This window comes from Cervus elaphus, chromosome 4 (genome assembly GCF_910594005.1).
Source record: "Cervus elaphus chromosome 4, mCerEla1.1, whole genome shotgun sequence".
Lineage (NCBI taxonomy): Eukaryota > Metazoa > Chordata > Mammalia > Artiodactyla > Cervidae > Cervus > Cervus elaphus.
This window is the reverse complement of record NC_057818.1, coordinates 37373569-37400249: the sequence shown is the minus strand read 5'-3', so window position 1 is coordinate 37400249 and position 26681 is coordinate 37373569. Positions and strand designations below refer to the sequence as shown.

Below are 26681 nucleotides of genomic sequence, written 5' to 3'. Positions count from 1 at the left end.
AGAATGTAATAAATAAATGTCAAGGGGCAATATTTATTGTGACTTGCCTGAATTATCTTGATTAATCAATGGGGCAGGCATTTTTCCAGGCACTGGGAATACAGCAGACAAAATACCTATCCTCATGGAGGATTGCATTCCATGATAGAAGAACAAATGTCAGTCAGGTGATAAATGTTAGAAAGGAAGAGCAGGTGAGAGGGTTAGAGATGGGATCCAAGTTTTATACAGGGTGATCAAGAAAGATCTAATAAGGTTATATTTGAGCAAAGACTTTATAACGTTAAGAGACTGAGACATGTGGATCCCTGAAGGAAAGGCATACCGGGAGTGATGTGAGCACAAACCCATGACATAGCAGCATGATCAGTCTGTTTTAGGGAGGGAAAGGAACTTAGTGTGATCAAAGCAGAGAAAGCAAGAGAAGGATGGGTCAGACACACAGCCAGGATAGACCACAAAGGGCCTTATAAGCATCGTGAAATGTAGAAATGGGAAGTCAGTCACTGGATGGTTTTGAGCAAAGGTGTAATATAGGGCTTATGTTTAAATCTGGCTGGTGTGTGAAGACTCAAGTATGAGGAGCAATGAGAGAAGTAGAGAGAATTGCTGGCAAACTGTTATGACAATCAAGGCAACAAATGCTTTGGTTCAAAGTGATAGCAATCGCTGTATTGAGAAGTGGCTGGATTCTGGATATATTTCAAAGGTCAGAGTAACATGACCTGATGACAGATTGTTATCAAGGTCAAAAAACACAAACCCTCAGAGGTATTTTAGCTTAAGTAACTGGAAGAATGGAGATTTCATTTTGCTTAGATGAGGAAGAATCTGGAAAGAGAACTGGGGGCAGAAGATGGGGATGGGAAGGGGAGAATCAAAATTTGACTTCAGACATGTTATGTCTGAGATGCCTGTTGTGACTGTCAAGTAGACAGTTGGGTAATAGGAACTTGGAATAAAGTCAACACGTAGAAGTATATAGAGCAATGTGACTGGATGGGGATCAACTGGAAATTGAGTTATGATAGAGAAGAGATCTAATGATTGACTTCTAGAAGTCTCCAACATTAGGAGGTCAAGAAAATGAGAAGAGAAAAGGCCAATAAAGCAAGAGAGATGTGCGTGGTGTCCTGACAGCCGAGGGAAGAAAGTGTTTCAAAGGCTGTCAAATACTGCCGATAAGCTGAGTGAGTGAAACAGGCATGGGAATTGACTTTGGAGAGGCCATTGGTGGTGCTGACAAGAGCTATTTCTGGAGAGTGGGATGATAAAACCTGATTGGAATGGGTTTAAGAGGGAATAGGAGAGGAAGTGGAAATAGTGTATATGTGGGATGTGTGGTCAAAGAAAATTGTTTTTTAAGAGATGAGGAACATTACAGAAAACTCATATTCTAGTGGGTATGAGAAAAGGTTTTGATGCTGGAGAAAGAGGGTAATTATATCTATAAAACTGAATCCCTTTGCTGTTTACCTGAAACTAACAAAACATTGTAAGTCAACTACAACAGAAAATAAAAATCAAAAATAAGAATTAAAATTAAAAATTAAATTACAAATAAAAAAAAGAAAGAGAATAATTAAAGGACCATGAATTTGAAAAAGCAAAAAGGTATGGATCCAGTTAACCAGAGGCAGAAGAACAAAGCAGTATCAGGACTAGTATGACTAATACAGGGTTAACACTTACTAGGCATTTAGCTCCTGTGTGCCAGGAACTAAGTAGTTTTATGCTGATTAACTTATGTAATTTTTATAACAACCCTTAGGGGATCATTCTAGTTTTCTTTCCACTTTATAAAGAAACTGAGGAATGGAGAAGTTAAACATTTGGTATAGGAGCCAGAACTTCACCCAAGAGGCAAACTCAAGAGCCTATGCTTTTAAATACTACTGTGCCTCAGTACAGGCAGGGGCAATGACACCATGAAATAGAGCACAAGCGCAGTAATCAGCTGTCTTCCTGAAAGACCGTAAGTGCTATTGAGAAACTACAGCTGTGTTTTAATTGGAAGATAACTGTTTTACAGTGTTGTGGTGGCTCCTGCCGTATAACATGAATCAGCCGTAAGACAGTGTGTGTGTATGTGTGTGTGTGTCCCCGCTCTCTTGAGCCACCCTCTCCCTGTCCCCATGCCACCTCTCTCAGTTATCGCACAGCGCCAGGCCAGGCTCCTTGTGTTATATACAGCAGCTTCCCACTAGCCATCTAATTTACACATGGTAGTATATATTTGTCAGTAGCTGCTTTTACACTTCTAAAGTCTCCCTGTGTCGCTAAGCAGGGATAAATGATGTTCAGTTCTCTGACAGGCCTGATTATATGGCCGCTGAGAACTGTTTGCTCCTCACGAGATGACAAAGCAGGACTCTTATCAGCTTGAAGTAAAGCAGGAAAACTGTATCCCTTGTTCTGGACACTGTAACTTAGATTATGTAACCCAGGACCACATCAGCCTTTCTGGCAGCCACTTGTAGTCCCATCTTCAGATTAAAAATACCCAAATTTTTTTATATTTATACTTACTAATTGCATTTGGTTATTACTCCTTTCCAATGCTGCTGAAGTCCATAAATGCTAAGAGACAACTTTTAAACATATTTAGAACAATGGCAGCAGTGCTATTACTTTAGACCCCTAAAGTGAAAACTCACTTAGATGGATTATATACATTTGGATGTTAAAAAAATTCAGTCACTTTCACAGAATCAACAGGTACCATCTATATTTGATAAGAAAGTATAAGAATATTGTTTAAAGCAGCACTACTGAAGCTTCAGTTATTTATACATCACATATACAATATTCATGTATCACCTGTATTAGAATTTATTTAGAATTTTGGCTTTGACTCACATTTCCCCATAGTCTAGTAAGTAGACACATTATATATTTTTCTAATGTACATCCAAACACACACACATACACACACACATATATGTTTAAAAATAATGTTTACCCATGTAAATCACCTAAAATCATTCTGAATGATTAACTTATAAAAAGAGACTGTCTCTGGATGTGGGACTGAGGGCTGGGGAGACTTTGTTTTCATCAAAAGCACCTCCACAATTCATAACTTGTCACCACATGTATGTATTATTTTACTAAACATGAAATACTTTAAGTAAAACAAATAAAAATTCTATCACACTAAGTCACTTTTGTACACTACCTGGTTAAACAGTAGGTACAATGTCACTATTAAAAATATTTCTGTATTTCATACCTTTTCCTAATGACTCTTTTTTAAGTTCAGTCACATACTCATGTTGTTCAAAACTGACATTCATAGATATGACTTCATTCGCAAAGTCTGAGGAAAAAAGACAGTTAACCACTACAAAATGAAAACTTTCAATGTTTTATTTTTGACTGCAGCTGTTTACAGAAATATAGTTGCGAGTATACAAATGTTCCAATAGAAGCAAAATATCTTTTTAATATTTAACAAGTTATCACAGATAGCTAAAAACATAGATGCAAATTAAATTCCCCCAGAGAATAAACTGAAGTATCTGGTGTCAGTGCTCTGAAATACCAACTATGAAAGCCATATACACAAAAATGTAACCCTTATATCATTGCAGGACAATGGAAGAAGGCAGTTCAGTGGTTGATCAGTGTACTCAAGCAAATAAAATTAAATAAAAAACTTAAATGGCAGAATGGTAGCTAAACCACTTGAGAACAGGTTAATGAAATAACTGTAGTATACTGATTAAAAGACTAAGTAAAACAAATGAATGAACTCAGTAAAAAGTATTCCAAAAAAGTAATAAATACTTGGAGCTTATCAATTCAAAGTAAGGGAACAAGGTGAAGCAGATACATTCATCAGATCAAAAGAAATTAGCTCAATGTCACTGGAATCAGTTTGTCACTGAAAGTCATAAACACTTCTGTGCAAGACAGTTCTTTAATCTGATTCCAAAGTCACTCTCAAACATCTGAGATGGCATGTGTGTGTTATGTGTGTATGTGTGTGTGTGTGTGTGTGTGTGTGTGAGCGCGCGCGTGCTGTACTGAGGCTCATTAGCTAAAATAATAATAGCTATACAAACTATCTCAAATTAGGCAAATTACTTCTGAGGAAAGAAAGCACGGTGATATGGTTAAACACAGAACTTTTAAAGAAAATATTACAAGTTGGAGTTGAGTAATATTGTGGTGTGGTAGAATGCCTTACATAATAAGAATATAATATGCAATAAGGTGGTAAAGATGGTAACAGGAACAAGAAAGCAGGAATGTAGCTAGAGCATCTCCCAACAGTTTGCCTATATATTTCCAGCACCAAAGTTTGTAGAGTAAGCCACTTACATTTCCACTGCTACTATTAAGCAAAGACAGCAGTGGTGATTTTTATTTTGAAATGTGCATTTTTCTTTCATGAATTTATTAATTGGTGATTTGTAAACACCAGCAATTATGGAGGTACTGAATTATAGAGGGAGATTAAAATGAATAAATAAAGCTATTTATCTTATGGTTAGTTGCAAATAATAGGAAAGGGAGAAATGCCTAAACTAAATAATACAGTGTCTTGTTTAACATCTCATCTGAAGCATAAGTTCCAACCAAGGGTAGTTATATTTCCAGTGCGTCAGTTTTCACATAAAGCAAGCTATTTTAAAAGAGTTATCTATTTAAAAAAGAAATCAAATAAGGTGCTTTGTTGACCTGGCTAGCCATGTTGTTTAATAGCTCAGATACAAATGTAAATATAAGGAATGACAAATAGTTTTGTTCTGAGAGTTGGCCTAGCCAAGACAAAACCGTCGTCTGCTGGTGAGGCAGGAGGCAATGAGAATGAAGCTTGTGTTATCACTGCCCACAGTGTACCCATTTCATGGATAAACAGGAGACTTTAGCACCCGTGAATTATGTTAGCTACTAAACGTCACCATAGTTAAAATAAAAATATAGACCATTGCACCTATATATTTAAATCAGTCATTTAATGTAAACTTTTTAGTATGTGGTAGGAATACACCAAACTAAGTTAACTGAATTATCGATAACTGGACTAATTGTATATGTACATAAAATATATAACTATAGGTAGTACTGAGAATAAATTATCATTACCAGTAAATGATTATGGATAACCAGGTTAAACTGATTTTACATTTAGAACAATGTATAACTGTCTGTGTGGGTGGAAAAAAAGCCTTTTCTATTAATACATTTTACTGTATACACTATAAACCAATGGTTCTCAAACTTTGGCATGCATCAGAATGACCTTTAACAGAAGGCTTGTTAAAAACAGAGACTGCTGAGTCCCACTCCAGAGTTTCTGATTCACTGTGTCTGGAATAAGGCCCAAGATTTTGTATTTTTAACTAGTTTCCAGGTGATACAGACATTGGCTGGTGGGCTGAGGACCACATTTTGAGAACCATTGGTTTATACATATATGTAGAAAACTATATACTATGTTATTAATATGAAACAAAAAATATAGGAAGAAAGCTGGTTAATTAACTCTCAAACATAGAGATTAGCAAGCTGAACATTTTAATGTTTCTAAAATGATTTTCTGAAGTATAATCATTTCCCCTTATAGTCAGTTATGTCTCAAAGCCTTAGTAAGTCCTACTACACAGTCATTTTAGAAAATATTCCCATAACATTCCAAGTTGGTTATCCAAAATAAAAAGGGACATAAATACTCTAAACAGTTAAAATGTATTCATCAAAAGGAATCATCACTATACAGCATTTTTTACTTCTTTGGAATGATTAAAGTGCATAATATCATTAGGGTATTGAGAATATTGCGTAAAGATCTGCAGTCTTTAGAGTCACCAGCAGTCACGGAAATACTCACATAGGGAAAGCAGCTCTATCTCTAAGTCACTACTATCCTGACCTGTTTGCTGCTGATGGCCCTTTCTTTAGGCACCACCACTATGATGAGGAGCTGGAACATAGGCAAAATTAACAACAACAACAAAAAAACCAGAGGGACACCCGATCCAACTGTATCTGGCTGCAAGGAATTATTTTAGTTCTGGGGGACTCAGATATAGCTTCATTTCTTTTGCAACTATTTTTCATGGGCAGATTACTAAGGTTCTGATGGGCAAGAGGCACAAAACAATGAATTATTTGACTCTCTATCATAAGAAAAATTGAAATTACCAAGCTTTACCTAAACTATGTGTTATCGATTTATTTTCATCCATCTTATAATTAAAAGCAGAGCAGGTGCTTCAAACACTTCCTTTCTGAAAGTTAACCATACACATTTGAGCCATAGTCTCATATATACTAAAATTTTTGACAGCATTCAGATTAAGACTTACTATTGGTTGGTCAGGATGAAGACAAATTTAGCTAATTTATATAAAGTCTAGAAGAGGATCTTTCACTTATCCTCTTCCAAAGAAACAATCCTAGCTATATATCTTTTCTGTTCCTCTTCTGCCAATGGGCGTTAGGGAGGTTTGAAACTTTTCTATGGTGATCAAGAAATGGAGAAAAGAATTACTAAAAAGAAAAAATTAAAGCCGAGACTATTAAAGTCATTTGCCTATGTGTTTTTGGCAACAATGAAAAAAAAATTATAAGAAAGGGGCACTATCATGGTAAAAAGGCACTTTTCCATAAGCATTTAATCTAGATATAAAATATTAATTTAAAAAATTTCCTGAAAGAGAAAGTAGAGTAAAAATAGATTTATATTAATAAATGAGGCTAGAATGACACAAAAACAAAGGAGGATTAAAGAAGTAATTAGAATGCTGGGACAAGTCAAAAATTATATTCTAGGTATTATTCTGGTATTTACTACATTATGAACATTATCTTCATTATTGAGCTCTAAAGTGACACAAATAAGCAGACAGGAAAACCTCTTTTTAACACATGTTATGAGATTATACTATCCCATTCACTGGAGTATACATATTCCAAGTCATTTTTCTAATAAAGCCACTGAACTATACACTCTCTCTTTTATTAAGTCCCTCCACAAAACAAAGGCGTGCAGATATAACATAGCTGTCTTGCTAAGGGAAGAAGCCTGTGGTCATGAAACAGAATGGCCAGAAGCTAACAGGTTTAATATAATTATCAATTACTTAGAAAATAATCAACTAGAAAACAAATACTAAAACAGAACTTCTCACCAGAAAGATGAAAAAATTCTCAAGTACTCCCAGTAAGTATTTATAAAACCATGTTGAATTTTGAGGCTTTGATTAATTTTAATTTAAGCATTTAATTTCTGGTCTATAATTGCTGATGCATCTAAACAGGTTATACTTTTCCAAAATAAGCATCTATAATGGCTTAAATGGTCAAAAGGAATTATTCTCTTAGTTCTAAGGGGGACTTAGATATAGTCTCTTTCTCATTCCCTTTGACACAGTTTTTCCTAGGTGGATTAACTGAGGTTCTGATGGGCAAGAAATGCACTGTAATGAAATTCCCAACTACAGCATAAACAATATTACAAAAAAGAAAGGAAGGAAGGTCCCTCACTAATACTGCTTCTACGATAAACAAAGCCCTTTAAAAATCTGTTCTAGGGAGACTGGTGAAAACAGATTTGCATTGGTTAAATAACAACATGATACTCTAATTACAAAGGTAACAAGATAAAGCTAAGAAGCAAAATAGAACTTCTAATTGTTGTATACAACTTCTCCCATGTTGGTGTGGATATATAATGGAATGACAATAAAGAATAAAGGACAAACACACACATACACACACACACTCATGCAGACATACAGATAAGCTCCAAGCATTCATGTGAGTTCCTAAAGGCAAGAACAATTGAATGGAACAATATAAAGGAATAAAATGTGGTTTATAATTCATTTAAGTCCTTCTGCCATAAGTAAATTTAATAAATTGTTGTTTCCAAGGACTCTGCTGGCTCTTGGAACCTCTCCCATATATAGATGTAACTTGTAACAGTAATCTTGAATCTGTATTATGAGCACAAGTATCAACCACTGACTACTAAGCTAGCTCTTCAATACGAAGACAAATACTTTTTGTAACCAAATAATATGTTCTGAATGCTGTACTTAACATTGACCTTTTAGCAGTAAGGAACATTTAACAATGTTAAAAAAAAAATCACTACTGAATTAAGAATATGGTATCTTAGCACAGCCCTTGTACAAATAACCACAAAATTTATGAAAATAAAAGTTGGGTTTTCTGCCTCCATCCAATCAAACCACTACAGTTCAGGTGTATGTTCTGTTCTAAACTGAGATATTACAAAACAGAAAATTGGTCCCTGGTGACTTGGCATTGGCAATCAGCATTTTACAATGATAAACTTCTTGCTAAATAACAGAAATCAGCACACAAGCCAGTCTTCTTGCCACCACTTCATCCATAGAGCAGTGTTAACAGTGGAACTTGATGAACAAATAGATGTTCCTGAGTCTCCTGTGTAATCTCTTGGGAAAAAAATTCAGAAAACTCAGAAATAAACTTACAGCATTTTATTTCTACTTATTTTTATACCACTGGATAAGCTTTCTAACATCAGTCAACCCTCTGTAATTAGTTATTCATTTTAAAACTGAAGCACTGGATTGTGTGGCTGGTCCTTCTCATAACCTGAACTATACTGGGTAATTTTTCCTGATGGGGTGGGGAGATTATATATATATATATATATATATATATATATACACACACACACATACATACATACATATATATATATATATATATATGTATATATATATATAGGAAAATGCTTTTGGTTTAGAGAATTTATAAAGTAGCTCTGGATATTACAAGATGGGGAAAATGTTATTAAAATTACAAACTTTTTTTTAGTGTCTTTATAAATAAAAGGCATAGAATACAGAAAGCCAATTAATAATAACAATAACAACAATAATAAAATATTAAATATATAGTGAGCAAAGACTGGATGGCTCATTCTTGCGAAACACCATTTGACACAACTGCCTAGATGGGTTTCCTTACTTTAACATTTTGCTGAGTGTAAGATCCCGCAAACACACAGTAAGCTGACTTTAGCCCACTAATCACATCAAGGAACTGCCTGATGGAATGGCCACAGATGAACAGGTCATTTGTTTCAAAAGATACTTAAATACTCAACAAAGACATAACAAACCCCCCCCCTCACTTTTATCAGACGCCACGTTGTGGTAGAACATCAGACAAACTCACAAATTTACCACAAAAATGTGTGGCAAAAAAAGAATAGTTTATATATATGTATATATATAAATTTCTATATTTATGCCAATGTACTCACTCAGTACAAATAGCAAAATAGTATACCATTTCCTAAATACAAAATATAGCTTTCCAAAAAAATGAAACACACATTAGATATAAACCATCCAAAACTTGAACGATTGAAAACTGTATTCAAAATTAAATGACCCAGAGTAGGTCTCTTTCTGAAAAGTTCCCTTCATATCGGCAAGAAGCCTGTACTACTGAAAACATAATTCAATGCCTCTCAATCAGAGAGAGAAAGAAAGGGTTGGGGGTGGAGGGAAGAATAAATGAGACCAAAGAGAATAAAACAAATTAAAGAAGAGTACATTCAAAGAACCAAGGAAGACCATCACAAAAAGGGGGAAAATTCCGGCTGTATAAACAAAACCAACACCACAATTCCACAAAGTTCAACTAAGTGTATAGGATAGAAAAGACAAAAACAAAAAAACAGAAATGTAGCCTTCTACTAACAATTAACAGGCTATTTTTTGTACATTTAAAAAAATAAATGAAACGGACAAGAATGCCAAAACATCTTATCTACATATAGAAGCCACACACAATTTGGCCTTAAACTGTATTAACAGCTTTCTACATGCCAAAAGGAGAATAAGACGTAAGCATATGTCCAGACAACAGGTTGTAGTGAGAAGCAGGCATCCCATGGGTGGTGAGAACACCCAAATCTGTATAACTAATACTACAACTGCAAGTTCTGGAGTGTGTTATTTTGCTCTCTATAGATGTAACACAAATGAATTCCTCACTTTAAGTCAATGATATGACCCTGTAAAGCCCAAGGCTTGTAGGAACCATCAGGTAAATGACCACTTCAAACTGTAAAGCACTGAGGTGACAAGTGAATTACACTCACTACAGCTCAGGGAGAAGTGATGGTTCAAGAAATTTTAGTTTGTCTCTCTTTTTTTAATTAACATTTACACTGCTTCCTATAAGAGGGAAAAATTTGAAGACTTCAGAACAGCACCGTTCACGGGGAAAAAATGCATTGTTTCTTATCTCTCAGGAGTCAGTTCCCCTCATTCCTGAAAGGGTACCCCCCTGCCTGTGCTGCAGGAGTTGCTGGGTTACCCTAGATCAACATGGTCTTTTCATTTAAGTTACTACAGGGTCACAAAGCTAGTAGCATATTACTAACTGTCTAAAATAAAGTGAAGAGGGGAAGAATAACATAGATGAACATAAAAAGGGAATACCAGTCCAAGACTGGGATAAGAAGAAAACAGACTCAAATTATTGTCAGCTTTAACTAATATAGGAGGCTATCAGAACATAATTTACCATACATCATCCTCTTCATTTTTTTAATAAAGCAAGATATTTCTTTTTCTATGCACAGTTATGGCTAAAACCCTTAACAGAAACAGAGAATTAATGACTCTCTGAAAAATAAAATCAATAGCATTCCAGCTGTTCCCTGGTTGTAAGTGTGTTGTCTGTGATAAATAGAGGCCTCTTATCCGTGCAGACCTCTTAATACAGCCTACTTGTCAGAATGTTATCCCTTTGGTTTCTCCATAAAAACTGAGAAAAGATTCCTTCACTATAGCCAATAGCTGTGCTTTTTATACTGAAAAATCACAGCCTTAGTTATTATTTGAACTCTTTTTCATTGACTAAACAATGCAGAAAACACAAATGAACAAAAGTAAACATGAAACATGAATTATTTTCTAATAGCAATAATAACTGAGTGATCCAGCTTGTCAATTTAAACTGTACTTTTAAAGAAAGAGTGCCTACGAAAATAGTAATAATTAATTCTGTCAGCTGGAAACAAATAGATTCTCAGTCATCACTGTTATTAGGAACATAAAATATAAAGATGTTAACAATGGTGGTTAATCACTGCAATAGGTAGCCAAGGTGTGCTCTTTTGCAGCCAGAGTAAAATCTATCCATTTACTCAATCACAGTTTTTCATATTTTGTTTTCTTTTTAAAGTGACAGTTCGATAATCCTCATGGAATCACAAGATCTCAGGACATCTTGAAATCAGGATTTTCTTCATGGAATTTCTAAAAAAGAAGACGTTTAATATAACTCACTAGGGAGGGAAAGCATTTACAAAGTTCCTGTTGCCCTGAATGATCCCAAAGTATATTACAGTACTATAAATGATACTTTACCACACTTATACTGTCATATTTTTTCAGATTCAAGGTTTACTTCTTAAGGAAGTGAAATATGAGATGTAATTATCATTCATCAGATGTTCCATCATTTCAAGGGCAAAGAAACTTAAGAGCCAGAAGGAATGCCCAGTATTAACAATATGACTATAAGTTATCATTCAGAGCAATCAATTCAGGGTAAAAAAGGTACCATTTTGTAAGAAAGCCATATTTTTCTTTTTTTTGAGAAAACCATATTTTAAAAGATCAGAGTCTAAACAGTGTTATTACTTAACCCAAATATGCTAAGAATAATAAAATTTATTGATGCTTCTCAATAAGAAAGAAGCCAAAATGCATTACTTACATATCCAGTTAAAAGGAGCCAGTTAAGTTGTTCCCTTGGTTTTGCAATGAAACAAGCAAATCAATCTTTTCAATGTTCTGGTTGGTGTTTATAGAGGATGCCATTGGAGAATTCTCTGGCATTTGCTGAGAAAGAAGTGTTGTCACAGGTGGTTGGCCCTCGTTTTGTGGCTGGCCTGGTGGACTTATGGCCATCAACTGATCTGGCAATGTACCTGGTCCAGAAGTTAAAAGCTGACTACAGTCTGCAGAGACATTGAAAACAGAGAAGCTACCTGATTAGTTATTTTCTGTTAAGATTCATAAGAAGGTATTTACTAGTGGCTGAGGTATATAAATGCATTATTTTGTTCACTCAGTAGAGACTTAAAAGTGAGGAACCTGACAGCCTCCAAAAACGTTTTCATCAGACAGTAGTAGAATTCATCCTTGGTTTTCTCTAAGCAGTATAAAAATACAACATTGTTTAGTTATCAATGTAAGTCCTATATAATTTCCTTGGTACATAAACATTAAAGAAACATGAGTTTCTACCTCCTTGGAAACTACTTGCTTTAACTGGCTGAAAAATTTTCTGTCATTTGTACTTCATCTTCCTTTCTAGGTTATATCTCAAAATGGCAGACACAACCATTTATATATATCACCACCTTTAATCCTCTCAATATCCTTGTCAAGTATGTAGTATTACCATTTTAGATGTGGAAATTGAGGCTCATGCATGTCAAATAACCTGTCCAAGGTCTCAGTCTATAAGTGGTACAGCTGGGACTTGAACTCAATTCTGTCCAACCACAATCTATGCTCTTAAAACCACTATGTTGTGCTTCCTTCTGGTAACAATAATGTGACCATTTCAACCAATAACATTTAAGAAATGGGAAATTAGAAAGAGTTTCTTACTATTTTGAATGCCAAATAAGAACATTCCAGATGTCTGTTGAGAAGAGCCAGGAGAATTCTGTAGCTGGTTCATTGTACCTCCTGTAGTGTTGTGAAATAAAGTAGCCTGTGGTTGAGGTGAAGATGTGGCTCCCTGGATTCCAGGCATGTTGTTCTGAGGGGAATAAAGGGGAGACTGTTGCATGTCTTGTTGGTTTATACCGGTCTGCAATGCAGACATGGATGCTGGAGAGAGGAAGAGTGTTACTTGCTGCTCTTGAGAACTGGGTGATCCTTGGACCAACTGAATCTGAGGCGAGCTATGGAACAAGGAGGTCTGTGATGATTCGGATTGGGCAGGGCCTGGGTTCTGAAGTGAGGAAACTGTGGTCTGGTTCTGAAACTGCATGGGCTGTTGCTCTTGATTCATTGGTGCCATATTATTTTGCTGATGGAAAATTGATTGGTTCTGCTGCTCCTGATTAGCCACTGGATTTTGACTTGGATTGAATATCATGTTTGGTGGTGGCTGCTTTTGAGACGCCATTGGTGCCATGGCGTTCTGGTTGCTGAATAAAATGCTCTGCTGTTGCTGCTGCTGCTGCTGCTGCTGCTCCTGGGATGGAGAGTTACTCTGGATGGCAACCATTGAGTGCTGTGACTGAAAGATTGTTCCTTGTTGGTTTTGAGGCATTGGGTTAGGAGGAAGGGAGCCCAGGGAAACCTGAGGCTGAAACAGACCTTGCTGGGAGGGTTGTGCCTGTTCCTGGGAAAGCATAGGGGTCTGAATGTGTGATATTGGAGCCTGCTGCTGGAAAGCAGCTTGCTGCTCAGTGTTTGATGTTGACTGAAGTGGAGAAATTGAATTCTGAGCTGCAAAAAATGAAATCTGTTCTTCTTGGGCCACTGTGTTGGTTTGAAGATTATTCATTGGACTTTGGGAAAGAAATATGTTGGCTGACTGTTGGTCTTGGGGAACAGAAGAGCCCTGCAGCACAGCCATGGTATTCTGAGAGTGAAACATTGGAGGCTGCATTTGTTCAGAGGAGGCTGTAGAAGTCTGACTGTGGACAATAGGACTTGGACTGTGAAAAATAGAACCTTGAGTTTCCTGGGAAAGGTTCTGAGCATCAGCAATAGGATTCTGAGGATGAAAAAGCTGAGCCTGTGAATGAGAAGACTGCTGCAAAAAATTCCCTGATTGAAGTGACATCATCTCATTACCTTGCTGGAATAAACCATTGCCTTGCTGCTGGGTACCACTATTTTGAACACTTATCATACTTTTTGTAGATGAAAAAAGGCCAACTTGAGGCTGAGTGTCCCCACTATGTTGCATTTGGACCATGGTCTGAAAGACACTGTTCTGAATCTGTTTTGCTTGTGCTCCAGTTTCTTCTCCATCTCCTGAATTTGATGTCTGAAACAGGGTAGTGCCAGAAGTTGCAACCTGCTGTGTGGTAGTTGTAGTAGTTTCATTTCCAGAAACTGCCGGAGGAGAAGAAAACAATTCACATTGCATTTGCATGTCCTCATTGGCTGATAACGCGCTCATCATATGAGAAGTCTGCTGGTAAACTGGAGACTGCTGAAGGTTTCCATTTGCTGAAGCAGATGAAGGAAACAGCTCTGACTGAATCTGGGCAGCTGCCTGGCAGATACTCTGTTGCATCTCTATCACCATTGCAGCTGAGGATTCCATCACTTGCTGTTGCTGCTGTTGCTGTTGCTGATTAGACAATGTGTTTTCATTCTGTGGGTGAACACTTTCAGCTCTTCCAGCTATTAAATTATCTGGTCTGGTATGGACTGCTGGTTCTGTTGAGGAAAACATTCCAGGGCTTACGCTATTTTGAATTTGACTGACTTGTTGAAAAATGTCTGCACTAAGCTGTTCTTGAACATTCTCATTACCATCTGGAGCAGAAAATAAAACTGAAGATAGCTGTTGTTGTGCCTCTAAAACTTGTTGGACCAAGTCAACATTTCCATTGCTGCCACTGGCAGTACTGCCTGTAAAACTCCCTGCCTGCAAGTGTTGTATCGTATTTTGTAGTTGCTGACTCACACTATTTGGTGGTGGGAAAATATTCGATGAAATCTGCTGCTGTAAAGTCTGTGCTTGTTCTTGCAGTGGAGACTGCTGCTGTTGCTGCGATGTCTCAGTCAGGTGTGACAAGTTAACCACTGTACCATCTGACTGTAACACCTCTCTAGACTGAGTTTCTCTTGTTTGAAACTGTGTAGCCTGCTGTAGCAGTGCCTCACTGCTGGGCAGCTGACTAGACGCAGAAACCGCTGGAAAAGTACCAGGCTGTGAAATGTCCTGCGTTTGGATAGTTGTCAGGGTCTCTGGGTTGTATGCCTTGGGCTGAATCTGTTGTTGCTTTTCATTTTCAGAAGTTAAGTGGGAAGATGATGATGAAAAAGACCCATTTCCTGCTATGTGAGAGATATTCTCTAATGTTTGTTGAGTTGATCCAACTGTCTTCGTAGTCTAAAAAATAAAAGCCAAATAATATGTATGTGTATAAATGAGCTCATATGATTCTTCAAAAATTATTATTATAAAAACATATGCAGGACCAATTTCCCAGTCTATATTACTATTTGGAAAGCAAGTGTAAGACTATGATTACCAGTGATAACATTATGTCTTACTGTCATCAGGATTTTTAAAGAAGCATGTAAGCAAAGACAGTCAAACAATAGAAGTAGACATAGAAGAATAATCAGCTATTGATATGCTTAGGACAGTTAAGTACGCATTAATTCTATGGTTCATGAATTACTAGCAAATTTTAAAATATCTTTTTTTTTAAGCTGTTTCCACAAATTTATACTAGTTTTTAAATTTCATTAGTTCTTAATTTTGCAATCCAATCAGTATTCCATTTGATAATAGTACATTTTTAACTCAGTGTAAGTCATTCACATTTTAAAAATTCATCTCACAATTCCAGAATTTTTATGAGGCTGACCCACAATATATAAATTCTAAAAATTACATATGGAACATTACACTAGTCTATAATTTTTGCCTTTTCTGAAAGTAATAATAATTTGAGTTCTTTTCTACTTTATTTTATTTTTATTTTTTTCCCCCAATTATTTTTATTAGTTGGAGGCTAATTACTTTACAATATTGTAGTGGTTTTTGCCATATATTGACATGAATCAGCCATGGATTTACATGTGAAATATCTCCATTTGTGCATCACTTATAACATTATTGGGAGGGGGAAATAAGAGAAAAATGGAAAAGGAAAGAGAATCTTTCTTGGAAAAAGGGAAAAAGAAATAAGGGAAAAAGGAAAGAAGAAAAAGGAAATAAAATGTCTCTAGTTTTGAAAATGTTAAGCTTGTACTTTCATTATACCAAACATCACAAAGGTCCAGCTAATGCATTAATTCCTTTCTTGCCAAAAATGTATATTGGAAGTTCGCTGTAGGCTATTTTATTTGAGTATAACATCATTTATTCTACAAAGCAAAATTCATTAAGTGCATCCAAAGAGAAACAGCTATAAAAGAAATAGAAAAAGTAAAAAGCATTATCAGGGAAAAGAAATCAAACTACTCAAAATATAACTATTTTTATATTTGAGGTTAACATGTGACAGGGCACTAGTCAATGTAGCTCACCTTAAAAATAGAAGGCGATCTTTTCTCTGCTGTTACTTCCATTGGAGTAATGTCTTCACTTTTAATCATAGTGCTTGATATGAGCGGAGTGATCAGAGCATTAGGAAGCATATTTACCTTATCTAAGCTACATCCAGTAGTTTTCATTGCTGCACACACACCAAAAAAAAAAAAAGTTGAAAATCACTGAAATCAACTATTATCATTCTACTGTGTGTTGACACCTTAGTCATGAATCAAAACATTAATTTTTTGATGCTCTGATAGTAGCATGAGATACAAATGTGCCCAAAGTGTGTCCTCCCTCTTTTTAAGTAGCAGAACCTTGAGGACTCCTGGTAGTAGCCTGAGACTACGAGTTAAATATCAACAAGCTTGAGCACTCAGTTATCAAGTTATACCCCCCAGCACTCTTCAAAAGGCCCTCAATTACACTGCTTAACATGACCATGCAGCTGGAAATCTCCAGGAGGCTAAAGCTACTCAGTTACAACTGTTATATTTTCCTCTTAGTATCTGACTGCCGGGAAATTACAAAGTCAAACTTTGGGGGGGTTATAGGATTGCTTGAACATTTCTCTCCTCAACAAAACTCAAGCTTCTCATTAGAAGATGCCATCAACTGATCAAACAGATTCACTTTTCTAAATTAATGTCTTAGAAAACTTGAATTTACCAAGTTAACATATAAACATATTTCTCAAGACAGGACTTAATTTTTTTTCTTTTCAGAAATTTAAGTACAACTGATATTTTAGGTTTACCAATTAAATTTCCAAAGCAAAACCAGCAAGTATTTTTCTACTTCCATCTACTTCCATTTTCAGAAGTAGTTACAGATTAGAAACCAAGGAGAGGCAATATGTAGCAGATAGGTAGGTTCTAGCACTTCATTCTATCTACTTTTCCCCCTTGACTCTCTTTCTTCTTTTTTGTCTATTTAAGCCTGCCACTGGCACTTAGTGGAGCATACTGATGAAGCATCACTGATGGCAGGCTTCTGAATTGAACACATAGCCAAATTCTGAGCTAAGGTTTACCACTACTTTGAGACCCTGTGTAAAGAAATACAGATTCCTTAGAAAGCTTAGCTGTTCAACTTTTTTTTTAGTTGAAAAACTAACATAATATTATATTAGCTTCAGGTGTACAACAAGGTGATTCAATATTTTAATACATAGATTTCTTAATTTGTTACTGGAAAAGAAATCCTGGCTACAAAGAGGGTTTTTAAATGGAATATGGTATATAAGCAGGATAGTTACTTTTCTAAATATTTTGACTTAAATCTTCTGGTCTTTATTCAATCTTTCTCACAGCCAATTGACCAGAAACAATCACTATGGAAACTGATTATACTAGGGGAGGAAAAAGTGCCCACTTTTGATATGCTGCTTTCATTACTCTAAAAAATCAATCATTTACGCATGAGTTCTCTGGATCTATTTTCACCTAGATCCTATCAATACCAACACAATTCAACTTACAACTCAATTTTCTCTGAGTCAAAGCTTCAGATATAGGCAGGCATTTAAAAGTATTACAGGCCCACCTCACAGGATAATTTGAAAGACAATTAGTATTGTCTTCTGTTGATCCTGTAACATCAGCTGCTATTCTTGCTTTTGGATTCTATTAGAATGTAAGTTTCATGAAGATAAGAGATTTTGTTTTGTTGTTCCTGGTGCATACTAGGGAATAAATAAATACCTGCTGAATGAATGAAGAAACAACTGTTTTCCATGTCTTGACATAATGTCACATTTGTGTATCAAGTTCTAAATCTTATTATAATTGATGGCTATTTTAAAGGATGTTATATGGAGGATTATGCCACAACACAAATTTAAGTCATTTATGTTGCTAAGACTTCATCATTAAAGCATAACTAATTAAATCTCTCAGAAGGACACCTGGGTGTTATACTAAAGCTCTGATTTCAAGGAACCACAAAAATAAGCCATTTGTCAAGGGAAATTCCTACTTGAAAGTGACTATCTTTTTTAAACTGATCAGGAATCTCCAATTAATGATGTTGTATTTAAAAATGACAAATGAAAAATTTAAACTGAAAAAATAGTTTGAAAGTGAAAGTTGCTCAGTTGTGTCTGACTCTTAGTGACCCCATGGACTATACAGTCCATGGAATTCTCCAGGCCAGAATACTGGAGTGGGTAGCCTTTCCCTTCTCCAGGTGATGTTCCCAATCCAGGGATCGAACCCAGGTCTCCCACATTGCAGGTGGATTCTTTACCAGCAGAGCAACCAGGGAAGCCCAAGAATACTGGAGTGGGTAGCCTATCCCTTCTCCAGCAGAACTTCCTGACTCAGTAATCAAACCAGGGCCTCCTGCACTGCAGGTGGATTCTTTACCAACTGAGCTACCAGGGAAGCCTGATAACATAGTTTAATATTCAATTTAATTTTATATCTTCATAAAATTATTTTACATGATTTCAGCTGGTAAAATTATCAAAATAAGATCTGAATTGTGAAAAAGAATAATATGTGTGTGTCTCTTATTCATTTTTTAATCTTGTAAGATTTTGATTAAATGACTATATCATTTTATTACCAAAAATTAAACATAGTGTTTAACACCTTTTAACCTTCAATCTGTAATCCTGTATGAGAAATTTCACATTGGATGAGGTTAGCATCTCTGATACTCTAGGAAAAAAGCATTTAGGAGTTTTTGGAGAAAAGCATGAACCCATCAAAGTTGGCAAAGAAAAGACCAAAAACTGTCCCTAACTTTAACGATTGATTAATTATGCTATTATTAACCTAATGAACATGGTTTGAATTATTATTGCTTAGACGTTACCTTACACACTAAAACTTGATCTATCTTTTTAAATCCTAGCGAAGTGACCTTCAGCAAATTATAGAACCTCTCTGGAATCTTGATTTCCTCATCTGTGAAATGAGAATCATAAACTACCTACCTCAGAGTTTGGCTAAATGAGATAATGCTGGTAAAGAGTGTGGCATGCTGACTAGCACTTAATATATGTTCAAGAAACATTAGCCATGGTTATCCATAGCAGAGACTTGTAAATTGTCCTGTAGTTAAATCAGATAATTACGCACTTCAGTTCAGTTGCTGAGTCGTGTCAGACTCTTTGCAACCCCATGAAGAGCAGCACACCAGGCCTCCCTGTCCATCACCAACTCCCAGAGTTTATCCAAAATCCTGCCCATTAAGTCAGTGATGCCATCCAACCATCTCATCCTCTGTAGTCCCCTTCTCCTCCTGCATTCAATCTTACCCAGCATCAGGGTCTTTTCAAATGAGTCAGTTCTTTGCATCAAGTGGCCAAAGTATTGGAGTTTCAGCTTCAACATCAGTCCTTCCAATGAACACCCAGGACTGATCTCCTTCAGGATGGACTGGTTGAATCTCCTTGCAGTCCAAGGGACTCTCAAGAGTCTTCTCCAACACCACAGTTCAAGAGCATCAATTCTTCAGCACTCAGCTTTCTTTATAGTTCAACTCTCATATCCATACATGACTACTGGAAAAACCATAGCTTTGACTAGACGGACCTTGTTGACAAAGTAATGTCTCTGCTTCATAATATGCTGTCTAGGTTGGTCATAACTTTCCTTCCAAGGAGTAAGCGTCTTTTAATTTCATGGCTGCAGTCACCATCTGCAGTGATTTTGGAGCCCCCAAAAATAAAGTCTCTCACTGTTTCCATTGTTTCCCCATCTATTTGCCATGAAGTGATGGGACCGAATGCCATGATCTTAGTTTTCTGAATGTTAAGCTTCAAGCCAACTTTTTCACTCTCCTCTTTCACTTTCATCAAGAGGCTGCTTAGTTCCTCTTCACTTTCTGCCATAAGTGTGATGTCATCTGCATATCTGAGGTTATTGATATTTCTCCCAGCAATCTTGATTCCAGCTTATGCTTCATCCAGACCAGCGTTTCTCATGATGTACTCTACATATAAGTTAAATAAGCAGGGTGACAATATACAGCCTTGATGTACTCCTTTTCCTATTTGGAACCAGTCTGTTGTTCCACGTCCAGTTCTAACTGTTGCTTCCTGACCTGCACACAGGTTTCTCAAGAGGCAGGTCAGGTGGTCTGGTATTCCCATCTCTTTCAGAATTTTCCACAGTTTGTTGTGATCCACATAGTCAGAGACTTTGGCACAGTCAGAGAAACAGAAGTACATGTTTTTCTGGAACTCTTTTGCTTTTTCGATGATCCAGTGGATGTTGGGAATTGGATCTCTGGTTCCTCACCCTTTTCTAAAACCAGCTTGAACATCTAGAAGTTCATGGTTCACGTATTGCTGAAGCCTGACTTGGAGAATTTTGCGTATTACTTTGCTAGTGTGTGAGATGAGTGCAACTGTGCAGTAGTTTGAGCATTCTTTGGGATTGCCTTTCTCTGTGATTGGAATGAAAACTGACCTTTTCCAGTCTTGTGGCCACTACTGAGTTTTCCTAATTTGCTGGCATATTGAATGCAGCACTTTCACAGCATCATCTTTTAGGATTTGAAATATCTCAACTTGAATTCTATCACCTCCACTAGCTTTGTTCGTAGTGATGCTCCTAAGACCCACTTGACTTCACATTCCAGGATGTGTGGCTTTAGGTGAATGATCACACCATCATGATTATCTGGGTCATGAAGATCTTTTTTGAACAGTTCTTCTGTGTATTCTTGCCACCTGTTCTTAATATCTTCTGCTTCTGTTAGGTCCATACCATTTCTGTCCTTTATTGAGCCCATCTTTGCATGAAATGTTCCCTTGGTATTTCTAATTTTCTTGAAGAGATCTCTAGTCTTTCCCATTCTATCGTTTTCCTCTATTTCTTTGCACTGATCGCTGAGGAAAGCTTTCTTATCTCTCCTTGCTATTCTTTGGAACTCTGCATTTAAATGGGTATATCTTTCCTTTTCTCCTTTGCTTTTCGCTTCTCTTCTTTTCACACTAGTGCATAATTCCTAATTAATCTATTTTGGAAGTGTTGATGGTCAGAAATTATAACAGCAAGCCATACTGAACTGTATATGTGAATGCTGAATTTTACTATGACATAGGGAAAAATTCCATGGTATTTGATAAAATGTATTAAGGATATTATGCCCCTTAAAAATATAAGTATATAAAATTTTAAAATTTGACTCATGAATTTAATGGCAAAAGTGTAAGAAAAAGCTAGAATTATGGAACAAATCAATGACCATTATGTAACTGACATCTTAACATATAATGGCACAAAAGCATCACAATTGAGCATCACAGATGTATTAGAAATCTGCTAAGAAAACAGTCTATTTTAACACATTATAACATCCTGAAGGTATCGTCATTGTCTGCTTGGAAATAATGACATCAAAAGAAAGAATGGTACCTAAAGCAACTTTTTCAAATGCCAATAGTTCTTATTTTGGTTCTTCAGCCTCAATGTCAAGTCCTACTTACTGGCAGCAAGAAGCTTTATATAGCTATCTTGCATACCTTATCGTACGCTATACTTTTAAGATTTTTAATATTAGGGAATAAAAAACAAAACAAAAACTCCTTAACTGTAAGATGTTTTTTAAAAAGTTGTTTATATGGCAAATGAGGGGAAATATCAAGTTAGGAAGCAAGTCTCTGCATTTAGTGAAGTTAAACAAGTATTTATTTTACAATATCAAAGATAATCTGCTAACTGTTTCAAGTACACAACAGTAAATAAAACAGTAAGGTTTGCTAGAGAAAATATATAGCATCACTGATTTACAATTTTTGAGCAGAATTAACTTGGTACCTTTCATGGCTTCTTCGAAAGAGCAAGGTCTTGCTGGACTAGATATTTCCTTCTTTACATTCACATTCAAAGCAACAGCTGCTGTTATTAAACAAAAAAGATTAATGTATTTATTTAGACTTCCTGAAAAATGTATATCTTAAAATTCTTTAACAGGAGTATTTTCTCATAAAACATTATTAAATTATTTGTTCAGCAGAAATTCTAGGTTCAGATGAGTTTTTATAATCTATACTCACCAGTTTACCCTCTAAAATTCACCAGTCTCCAAGTGGGCAGAAGCATATGCTTATTATTAAAACAAAATAAAAATAACAGCAACTTTAAAAAATCTTTCTTGTAACAGTACAAATGAGTAGAAGATTGACATGAGATCTTTAAAAATGTATTAATACCAAATATACTGTAACACTAGCATGAAAAAATTCACCATTCACCTACGTAAATGATTTAAAAAAATACTGATTCAGAAACATAATTGAGATAATTAAAAAAAAAAAACTGTGCTGAATATACAAAATATATAGTATCATTACTTTTTAATAAAGCCTTAGAAATAATAATCTTTGCTATTATTAATGAAAATTGCTACATTATTATATCTACACATGTCAAGTACACCTACTATGAAAATTTTAAATTTAATGAGCATAAGAGTAGAGATCAGTTCTGAATGGTAAAGTTAAATTCCAAATAAAAAGGTTTTCTTAAAATGACTGTATAATAATTTTATTTAAATAGATGCTAGTTTTTATTTTTCAATGTATTTATATTCCCTAACTTATTCCAAATAAGAACTGAGTCAATTTATTATCAACTTATTCTTGACATCATAATGCAAAATGATGGTTATAGAGAATATAAAGATAATTAACTGTGAATAAAGAAACAAAATGTACATGTCTCCTAAGAATGAGGTTAAAAAATTTATCTAAGCATGCTATATGTAAGGGCCAACAAATGATAATCTGAAAGAACTGTTAATTGAATGAAATTATCAAACTGAATAGAACTGACTGGAAAAGAAATTCATAGGCAATTTTAAAGCATATCATTTATTCTAACAATTACAGATTTAAGAATGGAAATTAATCTTCAAAAAATTTTTAAATTTCTACTTTTAACACAAGTTTTAGTCATTTGTTTTTAAAGCAACAAAAAAATATGAATAAGTATTTTATCCTCCATTTCTTATAGCAATTCCCACTGCAGAGTCACTGCAAAAAACAACTAATATGATTTCTGTGTCTTAAAAGATGAAAGTAAAACAAATTAATGGTCAAGCATGGTTCAGTGACTAGCAATGAAACAAAGGTTTTTTAAGTCTGCAAAGTAACAGTCTAAAAGAATACATATGTGACGTGTTTTTGGCAGTACAGACTCAGAGGGCTTTAGAGGGGCTTGTGTCTGGCAAAGCATGCAGAGCCAGTTTATGCTCACTTGAGCCCCTGTTCCAATCCTACTCTTAGACTATGTACCAAGTACATAAGATACCAAAATTTTCTGCAAACTACTCTATAGACTATGTGTGCCATCTTAAGCCTACAGGGTGAACAGAGCTTAGGAGCATCAGCTGGTGCATCAAGGCCCTCCAGGTGAAGGATGGAGCGGGAGAGGGAAAAGAAGGGTGGCAGGCTGGGAAGTCCTCTTTCTTCATGTTGCCATATTCCAGTTTAGACCTCCAAGCAGTCTGAAAATCCTAAATTCAAATCTGGCCTTCCAGGTTATTATGAAGGTATCTAGGTCAAATTAGGATAAAATATATTTATTTATTTTTTTATCTGTAACTTAAATATTTAGACAAAATGGTGCAGCAGTCACCATTTCTACTCTTAACTCACAAAAATGAGGGTGGGTCTTGTTTTAGCTGTTATAATTACTATGTGCTAAGTCTCATCAGTCGTGTCCAACTCTGTGTGACCCCATGGACTGTAGCCCACCAGGCTCCTCTGTCCATGGAATTCTCCAGGCAAGAATCCTGGAGTGGATTGCCATTCTCTTCTCCAGGGTATCTTCCTGACCCAGGGATCAAACCCGCCATCTCTCACATCTCCTGCACTGGCAGGCAGGTTCTGTACCACTAGAGCCATCTGGGAAGCCCTATAATTATAATTACTATACGCCATTGAATATGCAAATCTTTAACCACAGTCCCCAGCTGAGTCAAAACAGCAACTAGTTTACCATAATGAGACAGTGCAAATTATCATAACCAAGTTTTCCTGAAATATTCTCTCATGTGCACACCTAAAAAGACATTCACAGTTTATAAAACAAAAAAAGTGAAATTATGGGAAGATTCTTTAATTAGCTATATCATAAAGGCAGAAACTGAAGCATTAGATCTCACTATAAAATTTGCACAAAATATATTTATTCAAGTAAGAGTTTCTGAGAGCGACTGCTATCTAGTACATATAAAATACAAGGGGGAAAAACATAAAAGAATAAACATACGTCAGTGATGGTCTAAATGTGGCCAAATATAGCCAATTAGTGTAGGCTTTATATTTGGCAATTTATCAAAGAAAAATTTTTAATAATGAGCATTCATCACTAAGAAATGAAGATTCATAGTGCTGATGTTAAGCACTTCAAAGTCCTGAAGTTCTTTATTATTGATCAATAAAAAGAAACAAAGACAACAAAATCTCAGTAAGTATTTTAAGGATGGTAAAACTTTAAAGCTATTCACCCTCCCCCCACACACACTTCCTTCTCCCCTTCCCATACGAATGTATTAATTACTGTATGCCATTTTTCTCCCTCTATGAGCAAGCGTCTCTTCACATAAAATACTAAATATTCTAGCAATTAATTACTAAAGTGCTTTAACTACCATTAGTTTTAAATCAAATTTTCTTGGATTTTTGAGACTTTCATAGAAAGAAAACAATCAACTGATTTTTAAGTATAAACCAGTATCCTCTTTCCTAGTTTTGTTGAAGCCAGTATATTATTTCCAAACTTTTGTCTTTTTCTGTCTAAAATCTCTACATGTGATCTTTTATTCTGAGACAAACACTAGAAGAATTTCATAAGGGCTATATTATGGCACATTTTTGTAACAAACTGGTGGGAAATAACCAATGTTGTGAAAGTTGGACATGATTTACAGAAGAAAAAGGGAACAGATAACATTAAGTGATAGAGAATAATTATCAAGACTAATTATAACTCTGTCCTAGCTACTGTGTTCATCACTTCTGTTACCAGGGCTTTCTTTCCTTGCTACCATTTTTCACTTTGCACTTCACTGATTTCTGAACAATTTGGGAAAAATGTTATCAGTAAACTTGGAGATATGGAAGAACTTCTAATTCCGGAGCATGCCTGAGATACGAATGGAGTAAATCAATGGCAGTGTGGCAGCAGCCAAGCCTAGGTCAACAAAACATGTGAAGTATTTCCATTTCCAAAATGTTTTCTCTACTTTTCCAGGAAAAGGCTTGTCCAGGCAACTAAATGGATGTAGGTAAAAATCTCGTAAGATACTTCTTACCCAGAGATATAAAATTTTAAACAACTGCTCTAGTTTCTAAAGCACCTGTTTTACCTAAATGCTTAAAATTATTTTTAAAATACTTATTCACCAGAAGTCTTTGATATTTTTGACTACATAAATTAGAAAATGTTACAGGCATATGACTCTATTTGTGATATTATCACTTATCTCTCTGAGATTCTCTCTCACCTGTCCCAAAATGCATCCTGTAAGACAGCCAGCCTGAAAACTACTAGCAGTTTTCCTAAAGTAGTACATAAGAGGTATTCAATAAATGGTAATTCTTACCTTATCATACAAGGAGTACTTGTATGATAACTCTGTAAGGCGGAAACGGTTCTCTTAACTAAGAGTAAAAGCAGAGTTTGATGGCCATCTTTTTGGGAAATAATGCCATCTCCAAAAAATACTGGTATCAATTTACCTTTGCACACTACTTCCTCTTTTAAGTTGGCTGGTCTCCATATTCTTCTGAAGAAGCAGAAATGGATTACTCCTTTTGATTCAGAACTTTTAATATTTTGACATACCTGGGTCTGGAGTGTAAGTGAATGGCTGAACATCATGAGATCTTCCAGCATTGGTTACTACATATATTCCCACTGCTACTGGCAAAGTTATATGTTGATCATGATATGGGGGAACCTTCACAATAAGATGATTCTAATTGAAAGAAAATTATAAGAGGCAGAAATAAAGCAATATATAAATTAAAAATATGAAATAAAATATTATAATTAAGTACTTTCCTGTTAGCTGTAAAGTTTAAAAAGTTTGACTAGGTGGAAAAAAGTATTATTTAAAAGTTCGGGTCCACGGGCATCAAGACATTAATCTTAAAGCTGCTTTTAAGGTTAAATACCAATGTTTTGCAATGGCATAAAAGGTCCCTGGTCCTGTCAACTTTATCTCATTCCCATTCTCCTCTAGCTTGTTACACTCCAGGCACACTGACCTTCTTACACTAACACACTAAATTCATTTTTACCTCAGAGCCTTTACAACTTGCTATTCTCTTTCACTGGAATACTCTTCTCCTTTATCTCTTTAAATATCCAGTTCCTTACCCATTTCCAGATCTCATTCAAATGTCATCTCCTCAGAGAAGCCTTCTCTGACCA

At 35.6% G+C, this 26681-nt stretch overlaps 1 protein-coding gene across 7 annotated transcripts in view; it reads right to left on the bottom strand.

Annotated features, from left to right (window-relative positions):
• Positions 1-3351: 3351 nt before the first annotated feature.
• The window catches only part of NFAT5 (nuclear factor of activated T cells 5), a 117478-nt gene continuing 94148 nt past the window's right edge, over positions 3352-26681 (bottom strand). For 6 of the 7 annotated variants that reach the window (XM_043898946.1, XM_043898948.1, XM_043898950.1 and 3 more), the window contains 6 exons: positions 26091-26223; positions 22056-22136; positions 16275-16423; positions 12651-15126; positions 11749-11992; positions 3352-11285 (listed from right to left, as the gene is read on the bottom strand). In XM_043898946.1, the coding sequence (XP_043754881.1) occupies positions 11757-11992; positions 12651-15126; positions 16275-16423; positions 22056-22136; positions 26091-26223 (3075 nt within the window). In that variant the 3' untranslated portion in view covers positions 3352-11285; positions 11749-11756. The remainder of the gene's footprint in view (positions 11286-11748; positions 11993-12650; positions 15127-16274; positions 16424-22055; positions 22137-26090; positions 26224-26681) is intronic. The other variant, XM_043898947.1, reaches the window with a different exon arrangement.